At 45.6% G+C, this 25,525-nt stretch overlaps 6 protein-coding genes across 8 annotated transcripts; 2 read left to right on the forward strand and 4 right to left on the reverse strand.

Annotated features, from left to right (window-relative positions):
- Positions 1-898: 898 nt before the first annotated feature.
- On the reverse strand, positions 899-2,874 carry LOC128301204 (uncharacterized). Its single transcript, XM_053037567.1, has 2 exons — positions 1,965-2,874; positions 899-1,807 (listed from the first exon to the last, which is right to left on the reverse strand). The coding sequence occupies exon 2, from the start codon at positions 1,070-1,072 to the stop codon at positions 905-907; it is 168 nt and encodes a 55-aa protein (XP_052893527.1). The 5' UTR covers positions 1,073-1,807; positions 1,965-2,874; the 3' UTR covers positions 899-904.
- A 4,552-nt stretch (positions 2,875-7,426) lies between these two features.
- On the reverse strand, positions 7,427-8,704 carry LOC128304437 (probable inactive tRNA-specific adenosine deaminase-like protein 3). Its single transcript, XM_053041625.1, has one exon. It carries the CDS (start codon positions 8,702-8,704, stop codon positions 7,523-7,525), a length of 1,182 nt encoding a protein of 393 aa, XP_052897585.1. The 3' UTR covers positions 7,427-7,522.
- A 2,278-nt stretch (positions 8,705-10,982) lies between these two features.
- Positions 10,983-12,212, reverse strand: LOC128304065 (E3 ubiquitin-protein ligase RNF113A). Its single transcript, XM_053041191.1, has 3 exons — positions 12,083-12,212; positions 11,298-12,012; positions 10,983-11,225 (listed from the first exon to the last, which is right to left on the reverse strand). The coding sequence occupies exons 1-3, from the start codon at positions 12,150-12,152 to the stop codon at positions 11,060-11,062; spliced, it is 951 nt and encodes a 316-aa protein (XP_052897151.1). The 5' UTR covers positions 12,153-12,212; the 3' UTR covers positions 10,983-11,059.
- Positions 12,213-12,514: 302 nt separating this feature from the next.
- Positions 12,515-14,314, forward strand: LOC128305720 (iduronate 2-sulfatase). The gene is made up of 3 exons (XM_053043307.1): positions 12,515-12,736; positions 12,802-14,011; positions 14,072-14,314. The coding sequence occupies exons 1-3, from the start codon at positions 12,515-12,517 to the stop codon at positions 14,206-14,208; spliced, it is 1,569 nt and encodes a 522-aa protein (XP_052899267.1). The 3' UTR covers positions 14,209-14,314.
- LOC128305719 (H(+)/Cl(-) exchange transporter 3) lies at positions 14,263-22,697 on the reverse strand. 3 transcript variants are annotated; one of them, XM_053043305.1, is made up of 13 exons: positions 21,776-22,697; positions 19,239-19,578; positions 18,747-18,782; positions 18,119-18,282; positions 17,208-18,044; positions 16,908-17,122; positions 16,630-16,838; positions 16,407-16,547; positions 16,230-16,339; positions 16,061-16,161; positions 15,823-15,986; positions 15,529-15,742; positions 14,263-15,450 (listed from the first exon to the last, which is right to left on the reverse strand). In XM_053043305.1, the coding sequence occupies exons 1-13, from the start codon at positions 21,881-21,883 to the stop codon at positions 15,360-15,362; spliced, it is 2,730 nt and encodes a 909-aa protein (XP_052899265.1). In that variant the 5' UTR covers positions 21,884-22,697; the 3' UTR covers positions 14,263-15,359. The 3 variants fall into 3 exon arrangements, with proteins under 3 accessions (XP_052899265.1, XP_052899264.1, XP_052899266.1); XM_053043304.1 differs by lacking the exon at positions 18,747-18,782 and having other exon boundaries at positions 21,776-22,696; XM_053043306.1 differs by lacking the exons at positions 18,747-18,782; positions 19,239-19,578 and having other exon boundaries at positions 21,776-21,900.
- A 1,468-nt stretch (positions 22,698-24,165) lies between these two features.
- On the forward strand, positions 24,166-25,347 carry LOC128303781 (protein PDF). The gene is made up of 2 exons (XM_053040842.1): positions 24,166-24,373; positions 24,652-25,347. Exons 1-2 carry the CDS (start codon positions 24,272-24,274, stop codon positions 24,859-24,861), a joined length of 312 nt encoding a protein of 103 aa, XP_052896802.1. The 5' UTR covers positions 24,166-24,271; the 3' UTR covers positions 24,862-25,347.
- Positions 25,348-25,525: the final 178 nt, after the last annotated feature.

A 25,525-nucleotide genomic window follows, 5' to 3' on the forward strand; every position in this document is an offset into this window, starting at 1 on the left:
TTGATCTTCCGAGCTGCTTACTTGACGAGCACCAAACACACCAACACCTTTTCAAAATTCTACGATCACAGGATATACGAGTTCGACACGATCTTCCCGAACGTGAACTTCGTAGTAGTAAATCTCAAATAGAAGATTTTAGAATGCCCCTCCGGTAGGTGTCACTACTAGCATCTACATCGCTGCCATGTATACTCTTACTTACAAGCTAACACTACCACCGGTAACGCACTACGTAACGTAACGTAACGCACACGCACTTACTAACACGCGGCCTAACCACCGAGAGAGCACAACACAACTTTCGAACTCGTTGCCTCAGAACGTCAAAATAGGGAAAGGGTCTCTCGCCGATCCGGGGACAGAGGCGATGTCCGGGTGCGTGATGATAATGCACCTTAGTAACGCAACGAGAGAATTTGGCCGACACTACAGGGTGTCTTCAACCGTGGGTTGTTGAGTGATGGATGGTAAACTTAAGCAAAACAGTTTTACGCATTAGCTCACTAACGTAAAGGTACATCAAAAAATATGTCTCCTCTCGATGTTTTATGCCGTTTCTTTTTGTAACTGCACACTACGATTGTTTTTTTTTTGTTTCTATTCCTTTCGCTACTAAATCTCGTCGATTAGCGGCAGCGCTTTAGTGTGTGTGTGTATATATTTATATGCATTGAGGTACAGATATGATAAACGGTGAAGATCACACGGACCGGAGATGCGTAAAGCATAAAGCAAAAGGATGCGTAACGAACATCCAACTCCGGGGACACACGCACTTCCCACACACACGCTCGTTTCCCGCGTCCACACTTCTGCACACATACACACGCACACACAGACACAAAACACACACACAGGCACGGCCGCGTGCGGTTTTCCTCGCCGGAGGGGGGCGAGTCAGTTAGAACATAACGAAGAACGAATTGTACAGCTTCTTGATGCCGGTGGTTTCGCGCTGACGATGACTCTGGAGCAGTGGATTCTCAATCTCTATCCGCATCTTGTAGACCATGTACGATGGTACGATGCTGTACGGGCGCTTAACGATATCCTGCTCCATAAGGCACATACACGAACGCACGACAATTACCGCGGTGGGTCCCTCACGCCGGGAATGAACAGCAGATCGCGGCAGGAATTGTTCACTGCTAGGGCTCCACTTTTAAACCGTCTTCCGGTGAGCTTTTCTTCGGACGCAATTTTCGACGCGCGGCTCTTAACGGCACACCGAACGCTGCTGCTGCTGCTGCCACGTTTCCAAAACACGGCTGGCGAACGATTTTTAGTCCACGCACACTGAAAGCTAGGCGTGCGCTGGTTTAGCGTTCGACTTGCCCGATTTTAATTATGTACCAACTTTCACCCAATCGATGTGGGACACTATTTGAACCACGTTGGCTCGCGCAGGGTATCGCTTTTACAAAAACACCACACAACCACTCGGTTTCCTTCACTTCCCAATTCCTGCCTCGTTTGCAGTCGAACTGAATATGCGCGCGAGCGTAAAATAAACGCGCCTGCACGGGACGACGTTTGTTTCGTAACTAAAAACGGCGACCAGCACTTCACCAGTCCGGAGAGACCGTTTTAATAGTTGTGTGTGAGGTCGGGCGGCACTGCTGGGCGCACACCTCGGTAGAAATCGTCGAGGAAGTCGGGGGCGCTGCTTGACGGCCAGCAGTAGATAGGTAAATGTGCGTCGTCGAACCTGTTGTGTTGTCCCAGGCGATTGCGGCGATCAATTAACGCGTATGCGACGATCGCTTCTTCTGCTCACGCTCCACCGCGCTTCACGGTTCTGGCACTGGGGACGAAACGAGAACAACAAGAAAGCATTAGCGACTCTGTATGGCACGCAACATTATACGGGTGCGCTGGTGTGAAGGTGTTGCATACATGTGTGTACGGTGGAACATAAAAAAAAAACATCCCCCGTATTTCCCCACAATCACTATACTTACTGCATCGATCGGCACCGCTGTCGATTGGGCCGTGCTATTGCTGCGCTGTTGTCACGCAAACACGCACGCGGACGGATGTATGGTTGCGCCGGAGAGCGCAAAATTCCGCGCTTACGAACGCGTGCGCGAGATTAACGCGATCCGTCGCGATTTTACGTGAGTAAATTTGAATTTTTCGTTCGCGGGTCCACTACGCACACCACAAAAGCTGCACACAAATACCCGCCCCAACACAGCGGGATGCCGCGAGCGCTTTGTGCGGGCCAAATTGTGATAAGCGGTTGGACGCGCCACAATCATCTGTAGTAGACGGTCCCTTCCCCAGCCCCGTATAGGTGGCGGGTGCCGTTTGGCGGAAGGTTCACACCCGATCCGTGGATAATGCTGCTCTTCTTAGGCCGGAATAGAATTGCGATTTCGGTGAAGAATATGAAACGTCCGTCGATTGAAACTTATACACTAAAACCCGGAGCACTTAGTTCGCGAGGTAGGAGGTACTGATGGTACGAGTCCTTTGCCTGCCACGCAACCAGCAGGCCAACCTAGTCGTTAATGTAGTATTCCTGCACGGGGCTGTCACTATCCATAATCACAGTCGTTGTTGCCTGGACGGCCTCGGGATCAAGTGGAAAGAACGGAAGGAACAACACTCCTCCAAACAGGCTCGACTCCACGCTTCGCGAATTAAAGCTCCTCCAGCTCGGCACTCTTCCACGTTAAGGTCTTTCTTCGTAACAACGTAACGCTTTCAACGAATTCCTGCTCCAAACCACAATCGCTCACGCAACCACCAATTTGTCCTTTAACTTCGGGAAGCTTACTCCCAAACCGAATGTAAGTGGTATTGCTTTAGCACGACGACGCGTACGATAGGGAACACACGGCCTCTTCTCGCGACAGTACGGCAAGGTTTGTCAAACGATAGCAAACGTCCACTGCAGACGACGATATTTTCGGCATGTTATCTCGCCCAGAACGAAGCGCACAATGGGACGACTCAAACCGGCCGACCATCGGTCAAACTAGTCAGCAAGCGCATCGAGACCCATCCATCGAGGGGATTCGAGAGCAGGTAGTGGTGAGGATGGAATTGACCCTTACGCGGCAACCCGCCTTCCCTCGACGAGCTGCTAATTTCACTGACGTCGTCACTGCTGTCGGTGGCTCCTACCGCTACACAATGCCCGTACATGATCGCACCCGACGAAGGACGACACAGTTCAAAGCTGATGCCCACACTGGCCTGGCCTGCCTGCCAGTGCTATTAGCACTGGACTTGTCCGGGAATTAGTCCGCGGTGCTACTGCTCCGCTACTGAGCTTCCTGCCCGGGGGCCGGTATCTCCAGCAGCAGCGTCGGTCAACAATCAAGCGTTGTTTTGCTTTAAATTGAAATTTATTGAACCCAATAAACATGCCCGTCAGAACGCTGGGTTCCCCGGGGAGCGAGCGGGAGAAGGGATGTGGGTTTTTTTCGCGGAGTCGCGTCTTATTTCTTCTCGCTATCACTACGGCAACCGCGTCACAGAGTGTGCAGTGTCTGTGCGCTTCTCGCACGTAACGTCAGTCCTGTAAATCCTTTCCGTAATCCTTCGCTTCCCGGATTACAGCGAGCCGCGTGACGAATTGCAATCGCACGTGGCGCCATCTTGTAGCAACGGTGCCGAACTACACCGCTTTGCGCAAACTGTACAACGCCTTCAGCGTGCTAATCTGCATTTAGATCGAACAAAAACACAATTGGTGCTTGTTTTTTCGTGCACCAACAACATGCAACGCTTCTCGATCAATCTTCGCTCCGTTCGGTCAGCGTATAAAGTAAGTTATTCAAAGCGTCTCATATTTTCACCTCCGAAAGCTGCTGGTGTCTGTGAAAAAGAGAACAAACAACACAAGAAAGCACTAATTAATTTATGGACGATTAATCCCTTTCACGGCACAAACACATAGGAACTGTCATCGTCGCACGATCAATTGAGTAAATTGGAAATGAAAATTAGTGTTAATTACTTTACTGTACATAGCAGAAACACCCAAACGGGCAGCGTCTTACTGCGATCTTCTGGCGTGTTCAACACTGCTGTTGTAGCGTTGCGGTCCCGATCCCGATGTGATCCATCCACGAGGATCAACGTGACTGCAGGAACGAGATAACGACTACCCGAGATGACGTGCAACGTACTCAGTACACAGCGACCACATCGATTTCCAATAGAAGTGATAAGTTTATTTACCTCTGACTGATGCAGCAATAACCAACACTACAATCTGCTACAACATTTAGGAAGGAATGGAGTAATACAATCCGTCCCTCATTATTCCGTTCATGAAAACAAAACGATTCTTTCATCTGGCTTAGCTTAGCAGAAGGTAGTTTTGTTGGCACGCACTACTGTCGGGATGAATTTCCCCAAAAAGGTTTCGTACTACTGATACCATGTCTGGTTGATAACGTGTCTGGCTTAAAAATTCACATACGCGTCATCGAATTAACACCTCCAGCGCTTCACCTGTTCTCGGCCTGTCAGCTGTTCGCTCGGTGCCTGTTTCGGTTGGAGGTGCCTTCACACGATCGTGCGCCATGTTTGCTTCCAGTTTTTCATCATCATTAACAATTCACACAAATTGGAAGTTGGAGAAAGAAAAAACAGGTCCAACATTCTTTTGCCGCACTAGTGCCGCGTCATCTTTTAATCGGTCACGTGATCGGCTGAAAATTTGCTCACAAAAACGACCACCAACCAGCAGCGGCACATGCTAATCTGTAGTGTCGTTTTGTAGCACTAATTCGATTTCACTGATGACGAGTATTATTATTTCGTAATGATGCCCTACCCCGCCGTTTAAGCCCGTGTTCCATAGTTCCCGGGCGTCCATTGGCTACCAACTTGAATGGAATAGGTAATGACCGGACACCCGAAAAACTGGAATACAAAACAACTCTGCACCTACTCGTAATGAGTTACAATGCTACAAAGGAAGAAAAAAAAACTTTCCAATATCATTTGTAATGTTATTCAATTCCTTCCAGCTTCTTCCTGACGTCCCAAGCCGGGGTAATGATTGTGCCCTAATATGACCTTTCCTTTTCGGCCATTATTCAGCTGAATTTCATACCAAACCTCGCGTATATCATATGCGTGCACTCAGCTTTTCGGCCCAACGAACGGTTTCAAATTAGACTCGTCATGTTCCGCCTCACTTCACGGATATACAAGGCGGCGCACTAGTGGGTATGGTGGTCCTAGAGAAACAAGAAAAACAACTCACTTTACATCGCAAATCCCCGGATTCGGATACACAAAACCTGCTGCTGCTGACAGCAAGACACCTCGAACAGGTAAAGGAAGGGACAGCCCTGCCCCAGATACCCTCCTCCACCCAAATGGGTGATCGGAACACCACCTCTTTACCCCGTGGCTGGTGATATTGGGTTCGGAACCTGTTACTGAACCGCGGGGACACATAAACAACGCACCGCACACGCAAACGGCGGGAAATACCAGCTTTCAAGTTTCCTCTCCAACAGCTACACGGGTACGACCGTGTGAATGCATCTGAATATTGGGTCGCCGGTGGGATCCTTCCACCACTTTTACCCGCACCACTGTGACCGGTTCCGGAGTGAAAAAAAAAACAAGAAACAACAAGAGAAACAACGTTGTCAATATCTCTAAACCCGCATCGCTATGTTACAAAGTTGAACTAAAAACATCTTCGTTAGGTGACACCGGCGACATCTTGCCCAATGTACCACACCTCACCGCGCCGGCAAAATTGTTATCATTTTCCCCTTAGGAATTCTCAAAGGTGTGGCTTTCACCGAAAGGGGTCTAATTATACTTGGGTCTCGCATGCGTTAAGGGTGTCAATCAATCAAATCATTGTTTCCCAGTCAATTTGCATGAGATACGCTGTATTATTTGTGACAGTTATATGTGATAGTGTTTCATGCACGTCTAAGTTTGCTTTTTCTATATATGCTTCTGCTTCTTTTTTATGTGGACACAACAACTTCAAAAGATTTAGAAGGCCTAACCGTTTCTGGCTTTCTCTATCTTTATTTACCCATAACTGGATAGTTAAATCCTGCGTGGTCTGAATGGGATTTTGGACTGATCCTGTTGTGTGAAGACCGACGCCGTTACCGATACGCCACCGAGCTTCCCTTTCTGTACATAACAAGTAACAAATTTATAGACGATTCCAAGCCACAGCCTACTACTGATGACTTCATTAAGAAACAACCCATTTCATCTACAGCACCCAATCCAACAAAATAAACCCATCAAAGCCTATTGAGACGAGTCCGGCAAATTAAAAATGATTGCACACCCAAAACTATAAATTAATTCCCATTCGTAATGACATTATGGTTCGATCGATCTGCAAGATTTTATCAAACATCAAAAAGCCATTCAAATGTTCCGCCATATTCCAGCGGCAATGGTCAAGTTCATTGTGAGATAAAAGATCGGCGTTCGCCTTGAGAGCCTTCCCGTTGTTCACTGCCATCGCACGCTGAGGTTCTGGTGCCAGGTTCTTATTCTTGCCAACCCCATTCGGTACGGAGTGTGCAGTGCTTATTTTCACTGTCAAATAAATTTCAATACAGTTTTGCTTTCCGACAAACAACCCAAGCTCCAAGTAATTGGTTATTGGCTGTTGCCATTTAGAACGCCACCGGTGTATCCATGTGGCGTGACAACCGTGCGATCGGTACTACGCAGAGTGAAAGCAACGTACTGCTAGTAACCTTTAAAGTGTTCAATACTACAAAATTTGATAACAAATACTTTCCTAGACTTAGTGGTCCATATTTTGCAAAAATTTACCATTCCACTACCCTTGCATAAGTAGCGTTAATTGCTCTGATACTTCGGTACTTCCTTCCTTTTGCAGTAGTTTATCGTTTAGTGTGCTCAAAGCTCTTCATGATGCCGTCTGCACCTTCGCCAGTGGAGTCTCGGTTGAAGAGCCTCAATAAAATAAACGATGATGAACGGACCCCGCATACTTTTTGAAAACAGTCGTCTCTACTCAGCGCCACTCGCCACCGTTGCACCGCAATCGACGGACACGGATCTGCCCCGTCCAATTGACCTCAATCGAAAAGGACGCGTGATGATGACTGGTGATCGGACAGTTTTGCGAAGCGACCATCTACACCACCGTCCAAGCGGGTTTCCACAAGCATTGCGTGTATACGAAACGCCTTTCGATGCTGAACATTTTTACTCCATCGGCTCCGAGATGGCGAAAGATCGCTGTGAATATCGTGTGTGGGATTCGCAAACTATCGACGATATTTTACGCTGTAATTACACGCTTAAAAGCTCAAAAAATCCCCTTTAAAAACAGGTTCAGCAACCGGTGACGACCATCGACGACCGAACTGACACTGAAGATCACGAAACATCGAATTGCACAAACAACTGAAAGAATTTGGAGTGTTGTTTTATTTTGTTCCCGTGTTTGCTGTTGTTTTTCGTATTTTAAAAGTCAGGGGATTTTCTGGTGTTCTCATTATTATCGATGCCATACAGCTGAAGTGTTGCATTAAGCAATCCGGAACACTTCGTAATGATGGTTTAAATCCTTCACCGTGTGTAGCTTCGCCAGCGTCCCCAGAGCTCCTCGTGGCGTTGAATGGTGATAGAATACGCGCCGCACACGACTGTGTACCAGGGCCATGGCACACATTATGCACGGTTCGTGTGTGAGATAGACGTCGTACCCGGTACACAGATATGGTCCGTATTTGGCCAGATTATCTTCTGGTACTGGTACACCCCCATCCAACGGCTCCACACGGTTGGATGTTCCGGTTCGCGCCGGTTCCGCTCCAAGGCAAACCGTTTCACCGTATCGATCACGAATAAACCGCTCAAACCGTACGTCGATTCCACCGTAATGAAAGCCATCCTCCCTTAGTACGCTGGTTTCCAACGTATCCTTACATCCATGGTCCATGGCTTCTCGATGCCATATACCACCGTTTTGCGATACGGCTACCATATCGATCAGTACCATCGGGCAGTGCCAAATTGGATGTTGATCACTGCGTCCCGAACCAATAGCCGCAATGCGTGCGCCAAGCTGTGGATTTACGCACATTCCGAATGGCCGGGCTTCGAAGTTTGCTGAGAGCAGTAGACAAACTTCCATTAACCGTCGGTGTACCGTCGCATCCTGTGGTCCAAACAGTGTGTCCGTGTAAAGCGCTTCATTGTGCCGGTTCGGATGAAATTTACACGGCCACAACCGATTCGCCGTTTCGTACTGCCAACGTAGTAGCGGTGGCACTGCAGGAACCGAAACAATTTTAAGCTTCTCGCAAAGCCCATCGATCACTGCCGACTCAAAGCCTTCCGATCGTAGAAACCTTGAAAGGCGTGATTCGACAGAATTTTCTTCCTTCTCATCATTGTCGGAGTGCGTGGCGAGCTGCTGCAATAACTTATCTACCGGAGCCAATATGATCGTTCCATCGCGATTTACACGCTTCAGATGCTGTAGATTATCGATGGGAAGTTTTCGCGAGAGAACCGGCACCAGTATGGAAAGTTGCCGTTTCTCTGTAACGCTTGCGACATATACCTCCACTAGTGGCGTTGGCTTAGTAAACTCATCACCCAGGATTGAATGAATACGACTAAGACCTTCTTCATTCCCTTCAGTGTTTGGTGTTTCCTGTTCTTCAGGAAACTTTGCGCGCTTTGCTTCCGGTTCGTTTGACATGGTGGTGTGCGCTTAGGAAACACTCACGCACTTTATGGTACACTAATTCACATACACACTGGTAGAACGATCTGCAATAACAGAAATCAGAAGGAACACAACTTCAACTTGTTGGTTTTGTCTTGTTTTGTGGGACAATATATTAATAATTGTTTGCGAATTAAAGCCTGTTGGAATTTCAATTACCATGGTAACTCATATTTCTTGCATCAGTATACCGAAAGCTTCGGAAAGCAGATCAACGTTTTCCAGACTCACGGACCTCATTTATCGGATACTACCGATGAAGTTTGCAGTTGATCGATCATCCGGTATCAATCTGATGACGTGACGAGCCCACGAGAGCCTGACATATCCAAAACTCTAATATTCGTGAGCATGGCTCCTGGATCGTTAGACTTATTTATAGACCTCGTAACCAGGTGTTCTTGGTATGACTAGATGAAATTCATTAGATAGTCTAGATGAATTTTAGTCTACGATTTTCAGGGTATAAGACCGTACATTGCAGTAAGAAGCCATGGAATCTGCTGTGTTTATTACTAATATACCAGTAATTCATAATGTAAGATGATCTTTAAGACGTTTGTTTGATAAATTGTACTATTCACAGGCAGCGAGTTTTGGAATACTGTTCAACATCCATCCATGCTCACTCTGCTATCGCACCGAGCTACACTGATCCTCATTATCACACACCCTCATTCCATATCGCTAATGGAGATCGTATCTCTTTGGGAAGCTTTTATTGAAAATGTGCAAATATTTCTATCGCCCAGATAAGCGGCTTGCATGACTACAGCTTTTGATAGGGGGATGTTTCCATCGTGAGCAGCTACAACGCACATCGCACCGTGAAACCAAAGCAGTAGCAGGCTGTCACATCAAGGTTATTTCACCATCGAGAGCGCCAGAAGAATTAAATTAGGTCAAGGTATTTCATTCGGGTATTTTTTGTGCGTGTGGCTTATTCAATAGGGGGTGACGTCTCAAAGAATTCCTGTTTGAAAGATGTGCTGACAGATAACTACGATACATAATCTTTTTGTACCGAATTCAAACCTCCAAGAACAGCAAAGTCTCCGATCGCGCTGGTGTGGAGGATTCCTTTAAATACTTCATTTCGTGCATCTGATCAGAAGCTTCTTCGCAACCTCGCCATATTCATGATCACAACGGAGAGGTTCGTTGACTGAAGTTGCTACACAGCACCCTTATACCGGGTGTTGAATGCTCGGGTTGGCATCAATTAACAGCGAGGCCAATTTGAATCAATTCCCGATTCATTAGCAATCGGCAGCAGCAGCAGCAGCGCCACCGCGACTATGTGTTGCTGGCATGTTGATGTCCTTCTGCTTGCGTTACCAATACGCAGACCAATAGCTTGCGTATGCGTATTCATTCAGCTAGATCGCGCGGACCTGTTTGGCCCGCTCACACGCCGACACCGGAGCCGCGTATCGGGATGGGAACGTACGTTAGTTGATGTTTCATGTTTGCGCGAAGGTCTCTTGCCAGAGTGGTAACGATTTCGGATAGCAACGCAACAGCATTCTACTAGGAAGGAATGTTTGTGACGTTAACACACTCCCCTCCCTAGCTGAGCTTGGTTGGGTTATGTGAGCGAGTGGACCCAGCGTGCGTTGTAGCGTTGTTGGTAGGATGCTGAAGGTCATCGGAATTCGCCACACGGTGCATCGTACTAAGAATCGCACACTTTGACATAGCCACGATTTACCAAGTGGTTGATCGTTCCATTGTTTACGATACGCATCGCGGAAAGTTTGTGTTTGTTGTTGATGCGTATTTTCGTCACCGATTGCGTGTTGCCGTACCCGACACTCATGCATGCACGAGGCAAAAGAATTCAAAACAAAGGCGATAAGAACGACCAGGAAGACTTACCGGAAGTGTGTATCCGTGGGCAAGATTGGCTAAATATTCCAATTAAACTATTCTCTCGAGTCAGAGTTGCACTATCGCAGGGTTTATGCACTAGTTTAAGGCCTGTTTGTCGAAGATAAGATCAAATTAAAAACGATCAGTGCGTGTTACGATCGTATTACGCGGCTATTTTTACATATGGTTAGTTGACGTTTCGTTTTCTGTGTTTTCGTACTTTGTTATCACTCGTTTGACAGACAGGGTTCGTTGTAATGTTTTCTTTTTCGAGCAGATTCCACACTACAGGTCAAGAAAATATGGAAACACAAAAGCCTGGAAATATCTAATTTAAAAATACAGAGAAATTTAATGGTAATAAAATTACTGAGTCTCGTTTATTTGCTTTTCCACAGTCGGTTTAAGCGAACGTACAAACGGCACTAGTATGAAATCAAGCAAGTTGGGGAAAAGTTAATCACTATCCGAATCATGTTCCTCCATCTCTCTAGTTTTCAATCGTGCGATCAGCTCTTTCGCTGGATTAAACATTCCATTCGTCTGTACTCCGCAGATTGCACAACGCGTCGATTTCTTATACTGTGCCAAAGCACACCGTTCACAGAAGTAGTGTTTGCACCTGAAATGGAGAAACATTTGATATAAAACTATCGAATCGTTTCCATGTGCTACACACGCGAATGCTACTCACTTGGTGATAATTGGATCGACGAAGCTTTCCCGACAGATGTAACACTTGAACGGTAGCTCCTCATCGTCCGAGTGGATCTCGTACTTGGTGTCATCCCCATCGGAATCATCGTTGCCATGGTTGTGTCCACTGCCCGGCCCTTCCTGCTCCATCTGCCATCCGTGTTTGTAATCGCTGCGATCGTGCAAAAATTTACAGCTATCACCGAACCCGCAGTATCCCGTTTCCTTGTAATCTTTACAAATGTCTGGCTGATAGTCCCACCGCACGGTAGAGCGAATGTTGGCCGGTGCACGGATCGGTCCCTTACGCACCATCCCTGACGCTGCATTACCCTGCGCGCTATCTTTCTTCTTGTAAAATTGTGTGTAATTGTTCAGCCCTCGGTACACCTTGTCATCCTCCTTGCCCTCCAGCTCTTTGTTTATGTCGATGCTCTTCTGGTAGATGGCTTGCGCATCGCGATCCTTCTCGGTTTCGATTTCCAGTTCCGCCGTTGCTCCCTGGTCTCGGGGTCCTTCGGCTTGGGCAGACCGCTTTGATTTGTAGCTGACGACAACGCTTTCCTCATCCCCGCTGGAGTGAGACGAGTCGTGGGTTGATGATTGATTCTGCCTTTGCTTCAGTGCCGAGCTACTTTGAACGTTTGGGTTCGCTTTCTTGCGCTTATCTTGAGCGACAACTACGGACGAAGATGACTCTTGTTCTGCTTCATCTGTGGGGAACGAGGAACAAGCAAAATTACAATACTGTCCGATTGCACTATCACTTCGAATGCAGTATACCAGAGTCTGACGACTGTTTACGCTTCCTGGCGCCCTTGTTCTTGATATTTCGCTTAATGAAAGTAGACATATTTCACGATTAATTTGCGATACCGGCTGCCGAACCAAAACACTCCGTTGCCCTTTGTTTGCAAACAACCCACATTCGCATTCGAGCTCTTTGTTTGACATGTGCTCGAGTCTTTTGACATCGTCAATTACCTGTCAAATTTTAAAATTTTCCGTTGATTTGTTTTCAAAAACGTTCAAAAACTCACTTTGTTTAAAACAATATTGCTTCTACTTTGCAAAATCCACAACCTACAAGTCTTGAGCATGTTACGATGCAGGAATTGAACATATTTTACCAAAACTGTTCATTGCATGACGGAAAAGTTTTCCTGCAATCGCCTCAACCACACTATCATACCAGTTGCAAACAGAACGTAAACAATGTGGAGTAGCAAAGTGCCGTATCTTGTATCCGTATTTTGTTTGATCTTGTTAACGAATGAAACTCAAACACAAATCGTTGATCGTCCTAACGTGCTGCTGATCATATTGGACGACTTCCGACCGGCCATTAACTATGGTTATGGTGATGAGAAAGCCATCACACCGAACATAGATCAGATTGTTAAGAATGGGTTCTTTTTTGAAAATGCGTTCGCACAGGTAAGTGAAATGTACGCGTTGTACAGGTCCTGAAATAGCAACGGGCTAATTTTCCATTTTCCTAGCAATCACTCTGTGCACCAAGTCGTAATTCGATGCTTACGGGAAGACGACCGGATACGGTGCGCTTGTACGACTTCTATAGTTACTGGCGCCAAACATCCGGCAATTACACCACTCTTCCGCAGTACTTCAAACAGCAAGGCTATCGTACACACTCCGTCGGTAAGGTATTCCATCCCGGAGCATCATCCAACTTCACGGATGATTTTCCCCTGAGTTGGTCCGAACCTGCGTACCATCCATCAACCGATGAGTTTTCCAATGCATCCGTCTGCATTAATCTTGAAGATGGTCAATTGAAAAGAAATCTTCTGTGTCCCGTGGTGCCCGAAATGCAACCGCTCCACACTCTACCGGATATCGAGAGTACCGAGGAAGCGAAACGATTTCTTCAAACTGTCGGAAACGATCCATACTTCCTAGCCGTAGGATATCGAAAGCCACACATTCCATTCCGAATTCCGATAAAGTATCTCGATCAACATCCGGTATCGAAGTTTAAAACGCTTGATCTAGATTATCCACCATATGGCTTGCCCAGTGTCGCATGGAGCTCCTTCCTTGACGTGCGCAATCGTGACGATGTCCAGCAGCTTAACGTTAGCTTTCCTTTTGGGCGAGTGCCGGACCATTTCAAGCTACAAATACGCCAACACTATTATGCCGCCGTAACGTATGTGGATGAATTGATCGGGCAACTGCTGAAGGATGTCGACCGGAGCCGGACAATCATTGCACTAACGGCTGATCATGGTTGGGCATTGGGAGAACATGGCGAGTGGGCAAAGTATAGTAATTATGATGTAGCAGTGCGTGTTCCGCTTGTGATTAATGCTCCGGCACTGCAGGTGCGCAACGATCGCGAGAAGATCGAAAATGTCGTTGAACTGCTGGATCTTTACTCGACGCTAGTAGATCTTGCGGGACTTCCACCGTTGCAAGTGTGTGACGTGAAAAGACCACACAAAGCTACGACGTGCACGGAAGGAAAATCTCTTCTACCTCTATTGCTATCCAACTCTTCCGAGTACATAGATCGTCAAGAATGGACCGCTTATAGCCAGTATCCTCGACCGGGAGTATATCCCTCAATCTTTCCGAACAGTGACGAACCGAAGCTAAAGCACATTAAGATTATGGGATACAGCATGCGCACGGAACGCTTCCGTTACACCGCTTGGATAAGGTTTAATTCAGCTAACTTCAAAAGAGGTATGCAAGAACATTGACAGATGCAAAGTAGTATGTAATCATTCGTTTTCATTCTTTTAGACTGGAGCACAATTTATGGCGAGGAACTGTATGACCATTCAATCGATCCACAAGAAAATATGAATCTCAGCGACCGAACACCACTAATGACCATAAAGGACTCTCTCCGAATGAAGCTGAAGGAAAAGTTTCCATAAGCCCGTGCGACGTTAACCGAACCCACAACCCGGACCATCGCTTTTTTACAAGAAAATTGTTTTATTACATAAATATACAATTTTATTATAATGTTGCTTCCGCATTCTTAAACTCTTTCCCTTTCCATTCGCTATCGGGTTTGTTCCTACTGCAACGTCGTGACGTCGAAGACGATCGTTTACATGAGTAATGTAATTTTCCTATTTGTGTATGTGTGTATTTCTGATTTCTTCTGCATTTCCACTATCAGCACTTATGTTACTTGTCCCATTGCTGTCGGTTAGATTGCACATTTTGTAAAAATAATATGATACCTATATTTCATAAGTCCTGGACGAGAGAATATATAGAGTCACTTACGTGTCAATTTTGCACGATGATAACCGCGGCACAACTGTCTCGGAATCTATGATATTTCCTAACCCAACTATCGGGCTGGATAGGACATTGTGTTTAAACTTCATACTGGTTAGCTCTATTCCTGTTTCCAAACGCGATAGTCGCAAAATTAGTGGGTTGTTGAATACAAATAGCTTCCTGTAAATCATAAATTCATAAAGCCACTGAAGTTGATCCTGTTTTGATAAATTGATCTATAACCATTTTCGATATTGACCTGAACTGTGGCTAGCTATCTACGACGTTAATTACTCACAACTGGATAATCTCGTAAGAAGTGGCACAGGGCACAGTTTAAATCTTACTCCAGCTCGGGTGCATTATTGAATCGGGCTTTACCATTTATACTACTTGGCAGGATTACCCCCGATTAGCTCAAAATATTTGCCCAAAAACACAAACTGATTTAAAGAATGCAGGTGGTTTTAATGCCATTGTCGCTATTTTCAATTGACTATTGCTTTCATGCATACAAATATTTCCCTCAATTGTTTACTTTTCCCAAAAAAAAAAATAATATTGCACGGTAATACTTCGTTTTTTAAATTTCCAAAAGATATCATCCTTTCATTATTAGTCGCGCAAACTGGCGAAGAATGTAAGCACGGAGGAAGCCTAACTTGTTTTGAATGGTTCATTACCTACAACGAACCTAACAGCACAGGATGGATAGGGTTGATACGTTGCGAAGGGAAGGGGAAAGACAGAAGGGAGGCCAGCATAATATCTATCATTATAAATAGCTAAGCGCTTAGTTAAACAAAACAGTATTCGGGTCTTCATTGTCCATCTGTTTCACGTACCTCAGGACGTCTTTTTTGGTTATTACACCGAGTAGTCGCCTGTGTGGGATAACAATAGATCATTATTAGTTCGATTTCCTTCCTCCCCAGTTTCGCAATCAGCCTTCCACCACTTACCCATTGTGGGTGACCAATGTTTGCCTCAGGCCCAGCTTGCGGAACATGTCGACTACCGTTTCCATTGGAGTCTGATCCGTGACCGTGATCGGGGCCATATCGAGAATTTTCTTCAACTTCAATGGCGACGGCCCGAGATTTTGAACCGGTTGAGCCGAGGTGAATATCACCAGCGATTGGCCAGTAATACCATCAATGATGCGTCGTGCATTGGCTGCAAAAAGGTAATCAATGTTAGCAGACAACTTTTAATAAATAATACTCATCACGATGTGGCTTTGCTGCATTGCGTACCCAGTGCTAGATTAAGATCCCTGCGCAACACGAAGCCAACCAAATATTGATTCTCCTTAGACACAACCACCGGATAGCCGTTGTGTTCAGTCTCTTTGAGTAAGGTCTCGATGTCGTCTACCGTCATCGAGTCCTGAGTGATCACCGCTAGAGTTTCATTGCGTCTAAAGATTGTGTGCAAATAAGGGTATGAGATTAACAAACTTTGCTTTCTCGCACAAATTATTGACAAGCTTACTTTGGCTGCATCACATCCGCCGCTAGTGTTGTGTGCTGGAATTCATCCTTGCTGTCCAAGAACGGATACCCATTAAGCGCTATATGTGCATCGTAGATGCCCTGAAGGAAAAGGATAAATGACAGTTTTCATGTGTACCGGGCACACGTTACAGCAACATTTTTCATACCTGTCTGCCTAATGCATCACCAACCCACTTCGATGCCATGGCCGCCGCCATCAGCGGTACGATGTATCGGACACCACCGGTTAGCTCGAACATGATAACCACAAGGGACACTGGAAGGTTAGATAAAAGGAAGTGTTGACACATTGAACCATTTACCATCCTACGCAGCAATCATACCAGTCATTCTGGTGACCCCTCCAAGCACGGCAGCAGCACCGACCATCGCGTAGAGCCCGGGCGTAATGCAATCGTCCCCAGTTGAGCACTCTCCAGAGAAGATCCATATTTTCGGATAATGGTACGCCAGCTGTTCCATTCCTTCAAAGGAAAAAATGATTTTTGAAATAAGTATTTCTGAAAGATAATAATAAGAAGCTATTGACGATTATTGATTTCCTACCAATTCCAACCACACGTCCAGTGATCGCACCGAGCGCCAACGAAGGAATGAACAACCCGCACGGTACTTTCATGCCGAACGTGAAGATCGTCATGACTAACTTCATTGCCAGCGCCAGTATGAGCAGCCAGACTGCTTTGTGCACTCCTGGGCCGGCAGCCGCTATTTCTATGGCCGAATTGACATCGGTAAAGTTGCGATTGTAGTCGCTGAAATTGCACGAACGAAAGCAATCAAAACCATTTTCCACTTCACGATGAGGAGGACGTATCACTTACCACAGTGGATCCTGATTGGAGATACCGCACTGGCTGAAGAGGAGATAGATAAGCTCGCTCGTGTTCATTCGCGTGTATGGATTCGGATACGCGATGACCGCTGTAATGAACGTTACAATCAACACCTCCGTAACGGGGTACTGTCCAAGTTTGCTGTACTTGCGGAACCGACACCACCAAAGGTTCGCCTTGATGAAAAAGGTGGCAATGAAGCCCTGTGGACGATAGTTTAAATAAACGAAGAAACAATTATTATCTTTTTTGCCAACTTGCCAGTCAATGTGGCGTGTGTCAACATACCCCAATAATACCCAATCCGATGAACGGTACAAGCTCGAAGAAAATCCACGGTTTGTTGTATTCCACGTAGAACAGTACCGAATGTTCGTTACCGAACGGATTAATCGATCGCAAAATAAACGCTGCGATCAACGCACAGAAGAACGATCTCCAAAGTGTCTTGAGCGGGAAGTAGTACGATACCTCCTCCAGGCTGAACAGTACACCACCGATCGGAGCACCGAACGCTACCGATACGCCGGCGGCTGCTGCTGCCGAGAGGATTTCCCTCTTTTTCGCCTCATTGCGGCCATACTTCGGGAAGAGATAGGACAGTATGTTGCCGATACAGCTTGCGATATGCACCATCGGGCCCTCCTTACCAAGGCTAAGGCCGGCGGACACCGACAGCATTATGCCGACCGATTTGATAATCAGCGTCCACTTGCCGAGATAGCTGCGGATAATGAACCCGGACAGAATCGTCTTGATCTCGGGTATACCGGACCCGCACGCGTACGGTGCAAACATGCGTACGAGCGATGCGGCCAACAGCGCAAACAGCATCGCCCACATGATGTAGAAGAAGTACGATATTACGTACGCACCGAACCCTTCCCGGGACGAGGTAAAGATCTCGGACCATGCGTACCACTGCGAACAGTTGCCACTGTCGAAGGAGGTTTCATTAGACGACCAGCAGCACTGCTCCCGGTTTAGCCAAAACGCTTGTGGGCATATGCCGAACTTTAGGTCCGTCATCCAGCTCGCACCAATATCGATCACACCGGCGACACAACCGGTAAACAGACCGACCAGCAGTACACACACCCATCCCGACCAGGCATCATGTGCACCCTAAAATTAAATGAAAAAAGTACAGTTTTAAAACGTTTTCGCTACAATAACGTTAGCTCGCAACGTTGACATACCTTTAGAAGATCCCAGAAAGAGTCCTGGCGCTTTTTCACGATGTATCGATGGCGCATACGATCGCGCGCTATATCACGCTGCCAGTCAATTGTGTGGAAATCATCGTACTGCCCGATGCCGGGAATGTCATCGCTTGTGTCCGTCATGCCGGCAAATGAGATACCTGTTTTGATTGGGGAGAATTGAAACCGAGATCGAGATTAGCAAATGTTCACCGGAGAAACAGAACATCATACTAGAACATAAGTACACACAATAAAATTAAACAGAAAAACATCAAACACAAACAGTGTTCCAAAACAAGCATAATACATTAACCGTCGTTTTTGATCATTTTCAATTGTTAGGGGTTCTGCAATTAATTGTTTCATCATGCTATAATTTAACGAAGATTATGTTTTAATGGTATATTGTATATATTATTAACACACCAAGTTAGAAGGAAGTCGTTGTTGTGTTGTAGACCAAGCATTTACACTAAGTACCGATAATTAGCGAAAATAAAAAAATGCCATCGAATTCCATCGAATTACACGCACACAACATACCACAAATCATACAGTAAAGGGCGTCCGTAAGATACCACTTACAAAAAAAAAACAACTGAAAAAAGTACTGTAAAGTTACCTTCAATTTTACCGGAAAACGAAACGGTTAATGTATCTGTGTGTGATCGACAAAACAAGCAAAGTTAATGGAAGATCTTGCTAGTAAACTTGTTTAGTGTAACTTATAATTAGTGGTTAGTGCCGAGAAACCATCTTTACAAGATTATAAAGACAAAAAAGGAAGAAAGTTGAGAATGAATTTTAGGATAAGTAATTTAATGGGTTTGATCAGTTTACTTCTTCTTGTAGAATTATTTTCTAATTAGATTACTAATAATTTTCTCCAGTAATATAAACTTTGTTTAACATCTTTGCTGAGGGTTTCCTCTCTATATCATTAACAGCTGGAAAAGTGTGCACTACTCAACCATCTGGATCTTCCAAATAGGTCATCAGGACGAAATTTTGTTCGCTAACCAATTGTGCACACACACGGGATTTGGAGAGGACGGGAAGTCACAAAACAAGGACACACAAATCAACTGTGAAGTGGGACGCGGGTTTTCATTACCTTCATGATCGGAGTGATGGAAATCGCGCCCGAAGCGTGTATGCGTGGGCGATGATAGGCCAGCACCGTCTCCACCATTACCGGCGGATGTGGCAGCGGCAGCAGCACCACCAAGTCCGGCACCGCCGTTGTTGCCACTGCCGCTTGGTGCACCGACACCATCCTGTCGGCTACCGTTAGCCGCGTATGAATAAGGGTAGTTCGGGTTGGTTAGGCCACCATTTCCGGGCGTTATGTCGATCATGCCGTCCTCGTCCGCCTCGTACACCGGCACACCCGGAGTCGTCAGCGAGGTGGTGACACGTTCCGATCCGGACGCTGAGGAAGGACCTTTACCGGTCTGCACACGCACGGGGGTGCACGGTTCGATCGGCCAACGGGAAAGAGAGCACATACACGGGAAATCAGTTGTTTTAGTATGTTAATAATTTTGACAAATGTGTTTTTTTAACTAGGCCGGAAACCGCAGTACCAGAGGAATGTGTTTTACTGAACCGTTTCCTTCTACTTTTTGGTTGATGTTTTGCCTTAACTTGGAATTGGCAATTATTGGTGCTTAATTAGTTCTCACACGGATATGATACACAACATGATTGACACTACCATAAGGTGTGGATATGAAGAACCTCGGTAACCTTTACCACTTTGGACAGTCGGGAGTGGTACTTTCATAACGCAAACGTACAGGCTACACTCTCTCAGCTGTTAGCCAAATTGACACTAACGAGTGACACATATTTTTGCCCCGTTTTAGCAAAAAGGGATTGATGGGGCCAGGGCACGGGACACACAATAAGTAGCTTGCTACGATGTACAAAACCCTTATGAGGTGAATTGTTTTGTGGGTGTTGTTATGCGCCTTCCAACAGCCTACTTTATATCTCATCAGTGGCAGTGTGTGACGTCAAACGTTGTCACGCCGTTACGAAGCGCAATATACGCATTGAGAACTACACTACACGCTCATCTGCAAACCATCCACACAAATCCACCCCAAAAATGACTGATAGTTCCGATGGGCTGCAACAGAATTGTTCAAAATATCCACTAACCTACGGCCACGGACAATTCGGTTTGCTGATTAGAAGCACTGTGTTCCGGCCACTGCGGCTGGTTGGTGATCGAGGAGGGCTAGTACTAGAAATTACACCACACGCACACAGCACCCGATGCTGGTTTCTTTCGCGGAAGGCGGCCACACAAAAATCAATCCCAAGCTGACGATTGCGCATGACCGTGCCAATGATAGTGTGAAGAGGAGCAAACTGAGAGAACAGCGGACAAACACACACGACTTTGCCGCTTCTTCGAGAGATGAGAATTAGATCGCTAGCAAAAGTGGGTGGTTCGATGGGGGTGCAATCGACACAATGTGGGGTGCAATCGGAATGCGCGATAGGGTTGTGCGTGTGCGACAGAGATGGGGATGTGTTAGGTCATGAAGGAAAAAGCAGGATACAGTCAAAACAGAGCATATCTCATCGGAAGCACATGTTTGTAGTGTATAAATTCTGTTGTTTTATTTTGCTTCTACTCGATAACAACGGAGTATGGTGGTTGTAGCAGAAGGATAGCGCAGAGCGGGGTGGCATGGAGAGATTTTTTTTGTTTACGCATAATGTAGCCACACGCAGATGAAGAATCTGCAAGAAGTGCATTCGTTGCTGCATCAAATATGCATTCCCTTGTTCAAATTATTACGACGCACAGATTAAGGCGATATTTATTATTTAACGTTTAGTACTCCTCCTGAGCTGTGGTAATGTATGGGGTAATGGTTAAATGTATAATGGTTAAGAGTATAAGAAAAATAAACTATTAAGCCAAAATTCAGGATTGAAAGTTAATTTATCTGTCATACTAGAAGCATCTTGCGCTCATTTACCGTGTAGTTTCTACAATGCTGAGCAGCTATTAGTCTACATTTTATGCACTTTTTATTACCACATTAAAACATCAACAGCTGAAGCGAAACTGCAGTTCTTGTTAGTTTGGCGAGGGTTGTAAATTTGTACTTAAGCTACAGGACGGCAATTTTACATAGCTGCTACTGATAAAGCGAGTAACGGAACAGTATCCGCACGGTAAGTGCCTTCTCTATGATAAGCGGGACAATCGGTCTTGTTTTGTAGGTTTTGAAAGCCGTCAGACTTGTCTTGCGTTACTATCAACATCATCATCATTATCATCTCACGTACTGTACGATCTAGCAGGCATCTTTGCACGAGTGGTACAAATGGAATGCTTTGTATAACAGGTAACAAACGCATCCAAGCAGAGGGTTTTACCCTAAAAGGGAGACGAGAATAAACTCCGGCGGGGATATTTGTTTGCTCACGGATGCTTCTCACTTCGCAGTCTTCGCTAATGATTGCAGCAAACATCATTCATTTCTCGTGTATGAAGTTATCATCCGAACAAACAGACGAAACCGCACCGCTTTTCGGTGTGTGTGATCCGGGATCATTCCCTTCATAATAACGCGGAACCGCCGGTACAGGACTACAAAAAAGAAACAGAATAGAAAATAACCTTACCTTACTTGCAACTGACTGATAAGACGTGTGATCAGCGCTCAGCGGATGATTCGTGGCTGCGGATGGTATCGAAAGATTGCTGGTGCCCTTGAGGGGAAACTTTTCCATGCTGTGGTCCGGCAACGCCGGTGTTTTCCGCTCTTGTTTGAGTGCGGTGTGGCCTGGTACAATGGCCACACACCGCTTCCGGACGATTCTACACTATAATAGCCGATTCCACTGCCACGTCACAATGCTCCGTACACATATGACGATCACACGCATGGACAAAATTGTTTGCGCATACAGATGGGCGTTCGCGCAAGCCCTTCGTGAAGAACGATCTTGAAGCGTAGGGAAATCGGTACCTATAGCGAAGGGATTGGCACAATACTCCTTATGAGTCACACGAGAAAGATGATGAACGCTTGGAACCTGACACTTTGGACGCGCAAAGGGCGGGTGCCTTTTCGTTTACAACGAGATACACTCGACGGCAATCGTAAACATCGTAATTCAGCGATAACGCCCCTGACCGATATATTCTAGCCAAACAAAAGCACGGAGTACATCCACAGTTGTGCTGCTCTTGTTGGAGCTTACGGAACCGAACAAAATACACGTAAAAAAATCCCTACAGCACGATTGCAACTAGGTGAAACTATATGAGTTCAAAAAAGAAACGTAACAAACGAAGGAAACAGAAACACCGCCCATCCACATTTAATGCTGAGTCAATGGATACATTTCTCTGCCTATTGGAAATATATGCACGTTCGATCGAAGAAGGCCATCGGTTTCGCCGTCGGTGATGATGCTGCCGTTGTACGCGTAGCCTGATATCAATATCGTTTCATTTTATTGCACTTTGGCACACGAATCTGCGCTCGCTACCCGTGATCAGTCAGTGATGAAAATGCGACCAAGCTGACGAGTGCATTCTGTTGCACCTGTGAATGATGCTGGACGCGAGAGGGGCGTAATGAACGATCGGATCGCAGTCAGAATTCCATCACACACTAGATAAAACTGCAACGACGCAAGTGCTGTAGAGTGATTGTAATGCGCTCAGCAGGTGGTTTCTGCATTCCCGTCTTTACGTTCACGCAATTACACGAGTTACACTAGACACCCACGATCGTGCAAAGGGATTCCCTAATGCAACACACAAAAGCCCGTGCTAAATCCGTGCAAAATTTCCACGACGGAAGATTTTCTCCTTTGCTTTCGCGTTGATCGAAGCGATTCTGTGCAGAGGTGACGAAATTTAGAACCGTTTGACGTTTTGTGCACTTGACAGTAGGGCACCAGCTAGGGTCTTTGTTTACATTTTTAAACATGCTCAGGGTGCAACTGTACTTTAGTTAAGTACTATTTTCGTAAATTGGAACTAACGGTATACTAATTTCACGTCTATAGTAGGAAATGTACTGAAAGGATAACTGTAGTCGTTGAAGGTACAACAGTTTCAAAATGTAAATAATTTGGAATTTCGGTAAAGGGTTGTGGGGAATACAATCCTTAAAAAAGATCATACAGTCACCAACCAGACCAGCTAGCCTTGCACATGTCGATTATCATATTTATTGACGCAAGAGAAATTTGCTAAAACCCCATCAGAAAACTCGAGAAATTTCTTCATTCGCTCGATTGCGTCAATTCCTAGCCTTAAATTACATAATGACGATTGGGGTTTTTTTCATTTCCGATCTATTTTAGTACTGTCTTCACCGTTTCTTTGCCCAACTTCCTAACCCCCGATGAACAAACGATCGAACGACCCCCTACTGACTGATGGATCCTTTTTAACGGTCTTTACGCGAAACCGAAATTGGGTGAATTTATGGGCCCATTTGGTACTCGCATCTGGTGAACGATTCCAATGTTCTGCCCATGTGCCGATTGTGGCTGATAGCTATCTAACCTAGATAAACACATCCCCGATACGGTTAAAATTGTGGCATTGCCAGGTGTAAATCGAAGCGTCTGCAAAAGATACACGGAAACCAAATTTAATGTCCAACAACTAGAGTATTTACCTTTTACCGCCCTTACCTTCAGGACGAAACGATGTGCCTGCAATTGACAACGCTAGATGAGCGCTAGGAAATTACCTACAGGCAAACACAATATCTTACGGCCCCGTAGCATAGCAATAAAATTTGCGCGCTCACAGCAGGATTTCTACGACTTGTTGACGAGTCGGTTTCGACTGGTATTCGCTGTATATTGGCTGTGTAGAATCTATTCGGCACAGGACCTTAATGAAGGACACTGGGTGGTGGAAGAAATTGGATGCGTCGGGGGCAGACGTGCCAGATGCGTAGGATAACGCCAGATGCCAGTACGGTCCTATATAAACGTGGTATCAAACCGATTGATACCATCAGTTCTTGCAGTACCAACGCAACAGACAAACCTGTGGAGCCTACCAATAGCGGATATCTAGCAGGATTAAGACAACGCAGAAAGGATACAAACGGTTTCAGTTATTTTAATTCAATTCATTCTGTTGCGATGGCTAAAATCGGTGCAGCATGTGTTCTGCTCGTTTGTCTGTGGCTCAGGGCGAGCACTGCCCTGCCAGCGTTTGAAGATGACCGGGATTTGGATAAAGAAGTGAGTTTTGAAGGTTGAAAGGGCGTCTGTTAAAACAGATAACAGAGCTGGTGTGATAGAAAGCTTTCGAAACAATGTGGCAGCTTGACTTGTGAATTCGTGTCCAAATCGTGGATAATTTAAAAACTCTTGTGAATGAGAACTGCCTAAAAGAGTGTTAGAAGTTAGTGGAGTACTTCCCTTGCCAAGAGCTATCTTAGTAATAGTATTAATGCTAAAATTTTATGCATACTGACAATGTTCAATATAACGAACGTATCCTTTTCATTCTTTCTCAGCTCTATATCCGTCAACTTGCCGAATGGCTTGCTGATCAGTCGACTGATTTCTTGAACGATCTGACCAGCTTCCCACCATGTAGGCCGTGCAGCTACGAACATCGACAACCGATAGCCGTTGTCCCGAGGGCACCGTACGCGAAACGTAACTCCGAGCTAATAAACTCGCTGCTCAGCCTTCCGAAAACGATGAATGATGCCGGCAAGTAAATGGGTCTCTAAAGCGTGAAAAGGAGGCATGTTGCCTGTCGGAAGCTATAGTTGATGGAGCAATGCATATGATACGAACAGTCCATATCCTTCCTTTCTGGACATCGGTGCGCACGCGGGAGCGGGAACCATTTTTACAAACCATTCCACGTCGAAATGTTAAAACAGTTTTCTTCCCAAAAATATTGGTTTGTTCCATTCTCCTCCTCCTCCTCCAATACATGCCGAGCTTATTACTGGGGCAATAGAAACAAAACGAAAAAAAAAATTAAAAAAAAAATCCATATTGATGTTACCGGAGAACTGATGGTGAAATATAAGTGATTTGCTCCTACTACTACTGCTACTGCTATTACCTAATCTATCACAATCTTCACTGCTATCTATAACATACTGATATCCGCAACACGCTAATCAAGAGTGACGCGTTCGTTTATCCTTTTGACTTTGCAGCGATTTCGCTTGAGGAGAGAGAACGTTGTTTGTAAAAATAATAAAAAAGAACGATGGTTACAGTTGTATACGTATAGTGTACGATTAGTTATGATGACCTGTTACATCCATGCAGTCCAAAGATAGATATTCATAACGACGTAGTTGCCTTGCTGGATACAACAACACGTAGGCTTAAATAGAACCGGATTCGAAATGCTAAATTTATCTT

Source organism: Anopheles moucheti, chromosome 3 (genome assembly GCF_943734755.1).
Source record: "Anopheles moucheti chromosome 3, idAnoMoucSN_F20_07, whole genome shotgun sequence".
Classification (NCBI taxonomy): Eukaryota; Metazoa; Arthropoda; class Insecta; order Diptera; family Culicidae; genus Anopheles; species Anopheles moucheti.

Bases quoted from the DNA above. Each gene is read 5' to 3' on its own strand.
- LOC128301204 (XM_053037567.1), bottom strand. From the start codon at position 1,072: ATGTGCCTTATGGAGCAGGATATCGTTAAGCGCCCGTACAGCATCGTA.
- LOC128303781 (XM_053040842.1), top strand. From the start codon at position 24,272: ATGGCTAAAATCGGTGCAGCATGTGTTCTGCTCGTTTGTCTGTGGCTC. The intron at 24,374-24,651 runs GTGAGTTTTGAA...ATTCTTTCTCAG, and splicing joins ACCGGGATTTGGATAAAGAA to CTCTATATCCGTCAACTTGC.
- LOC128305720 (XM_053043307.1), top strand. From the start codon at position 12,515: ATGTGGAGTAGCAAAGTGCCGTATCTTGTATCCGTATTTTGTTTGATC. The intron at 12,737-12,801 runs GTAAGTGAAATG...CCATTTTCCTAG, and splicing joins TTGAAAATGCGTTCGCACAG to CAATCACTCTGTGCACCAAG. The intron at 14,012-14,071 runs GTATGCAAGAAC...TCATTCTTTTAG, and splicing joins TTCAGCTAACTTCAAAAGAG to ACTGGAGCACAATTTATGGC.
- LOC128304065 (XM_053041191.1), bottom strand. From the start codon at position 12,152: ATGTCTACTTTCATTAAGCGAAATATCAAGAACAAGGGCGCCAGGAAG. The intron at 12,013-12,082 runs GTATACTGCATT...CGTTCCCCACAG, and splicing joins TAAACAGTCGTCAGACTCTG to ATGAAGCAGAACAAGAGTCA. The intron at 11,226-11,297 runs GTGAGTAGCATT...TCTCCATTTCAG, and splicing joins GTCGATCCAATTATCACCAA to GTGCAAACACTACTTCTGTG.
- LOC128305719 (XM_053043305.1), bottom strand. From the start codon at position 21,883: ATGGAAAAGTTTCCCCTCAAGGGCACCAGCAATCTTTCGATACCATCC. The intron at 19,579-21,775 runs GTAAGGTTATTT...GTGCGTGTGCAG, and splicing joins ATCAGTCAGTTGCAAGTAAG to ACCGGTAAAGGTCCTTCCTC. The intron at 15,987-16,060 runs GTAAGCTTGTCA...CACAATCTTTAG, and splicing joins GCGGATGTGATGCAGCCAAA to ACGCAATGAAACTCTAGCGG.
- LOC128304437 (XM_053041625.1), bottom strand. From the start codon at position 8,704: ATGTCAAACGAACCGGAAGCAAAGCGCGCAAAGTTTCCTGAAGAACAG.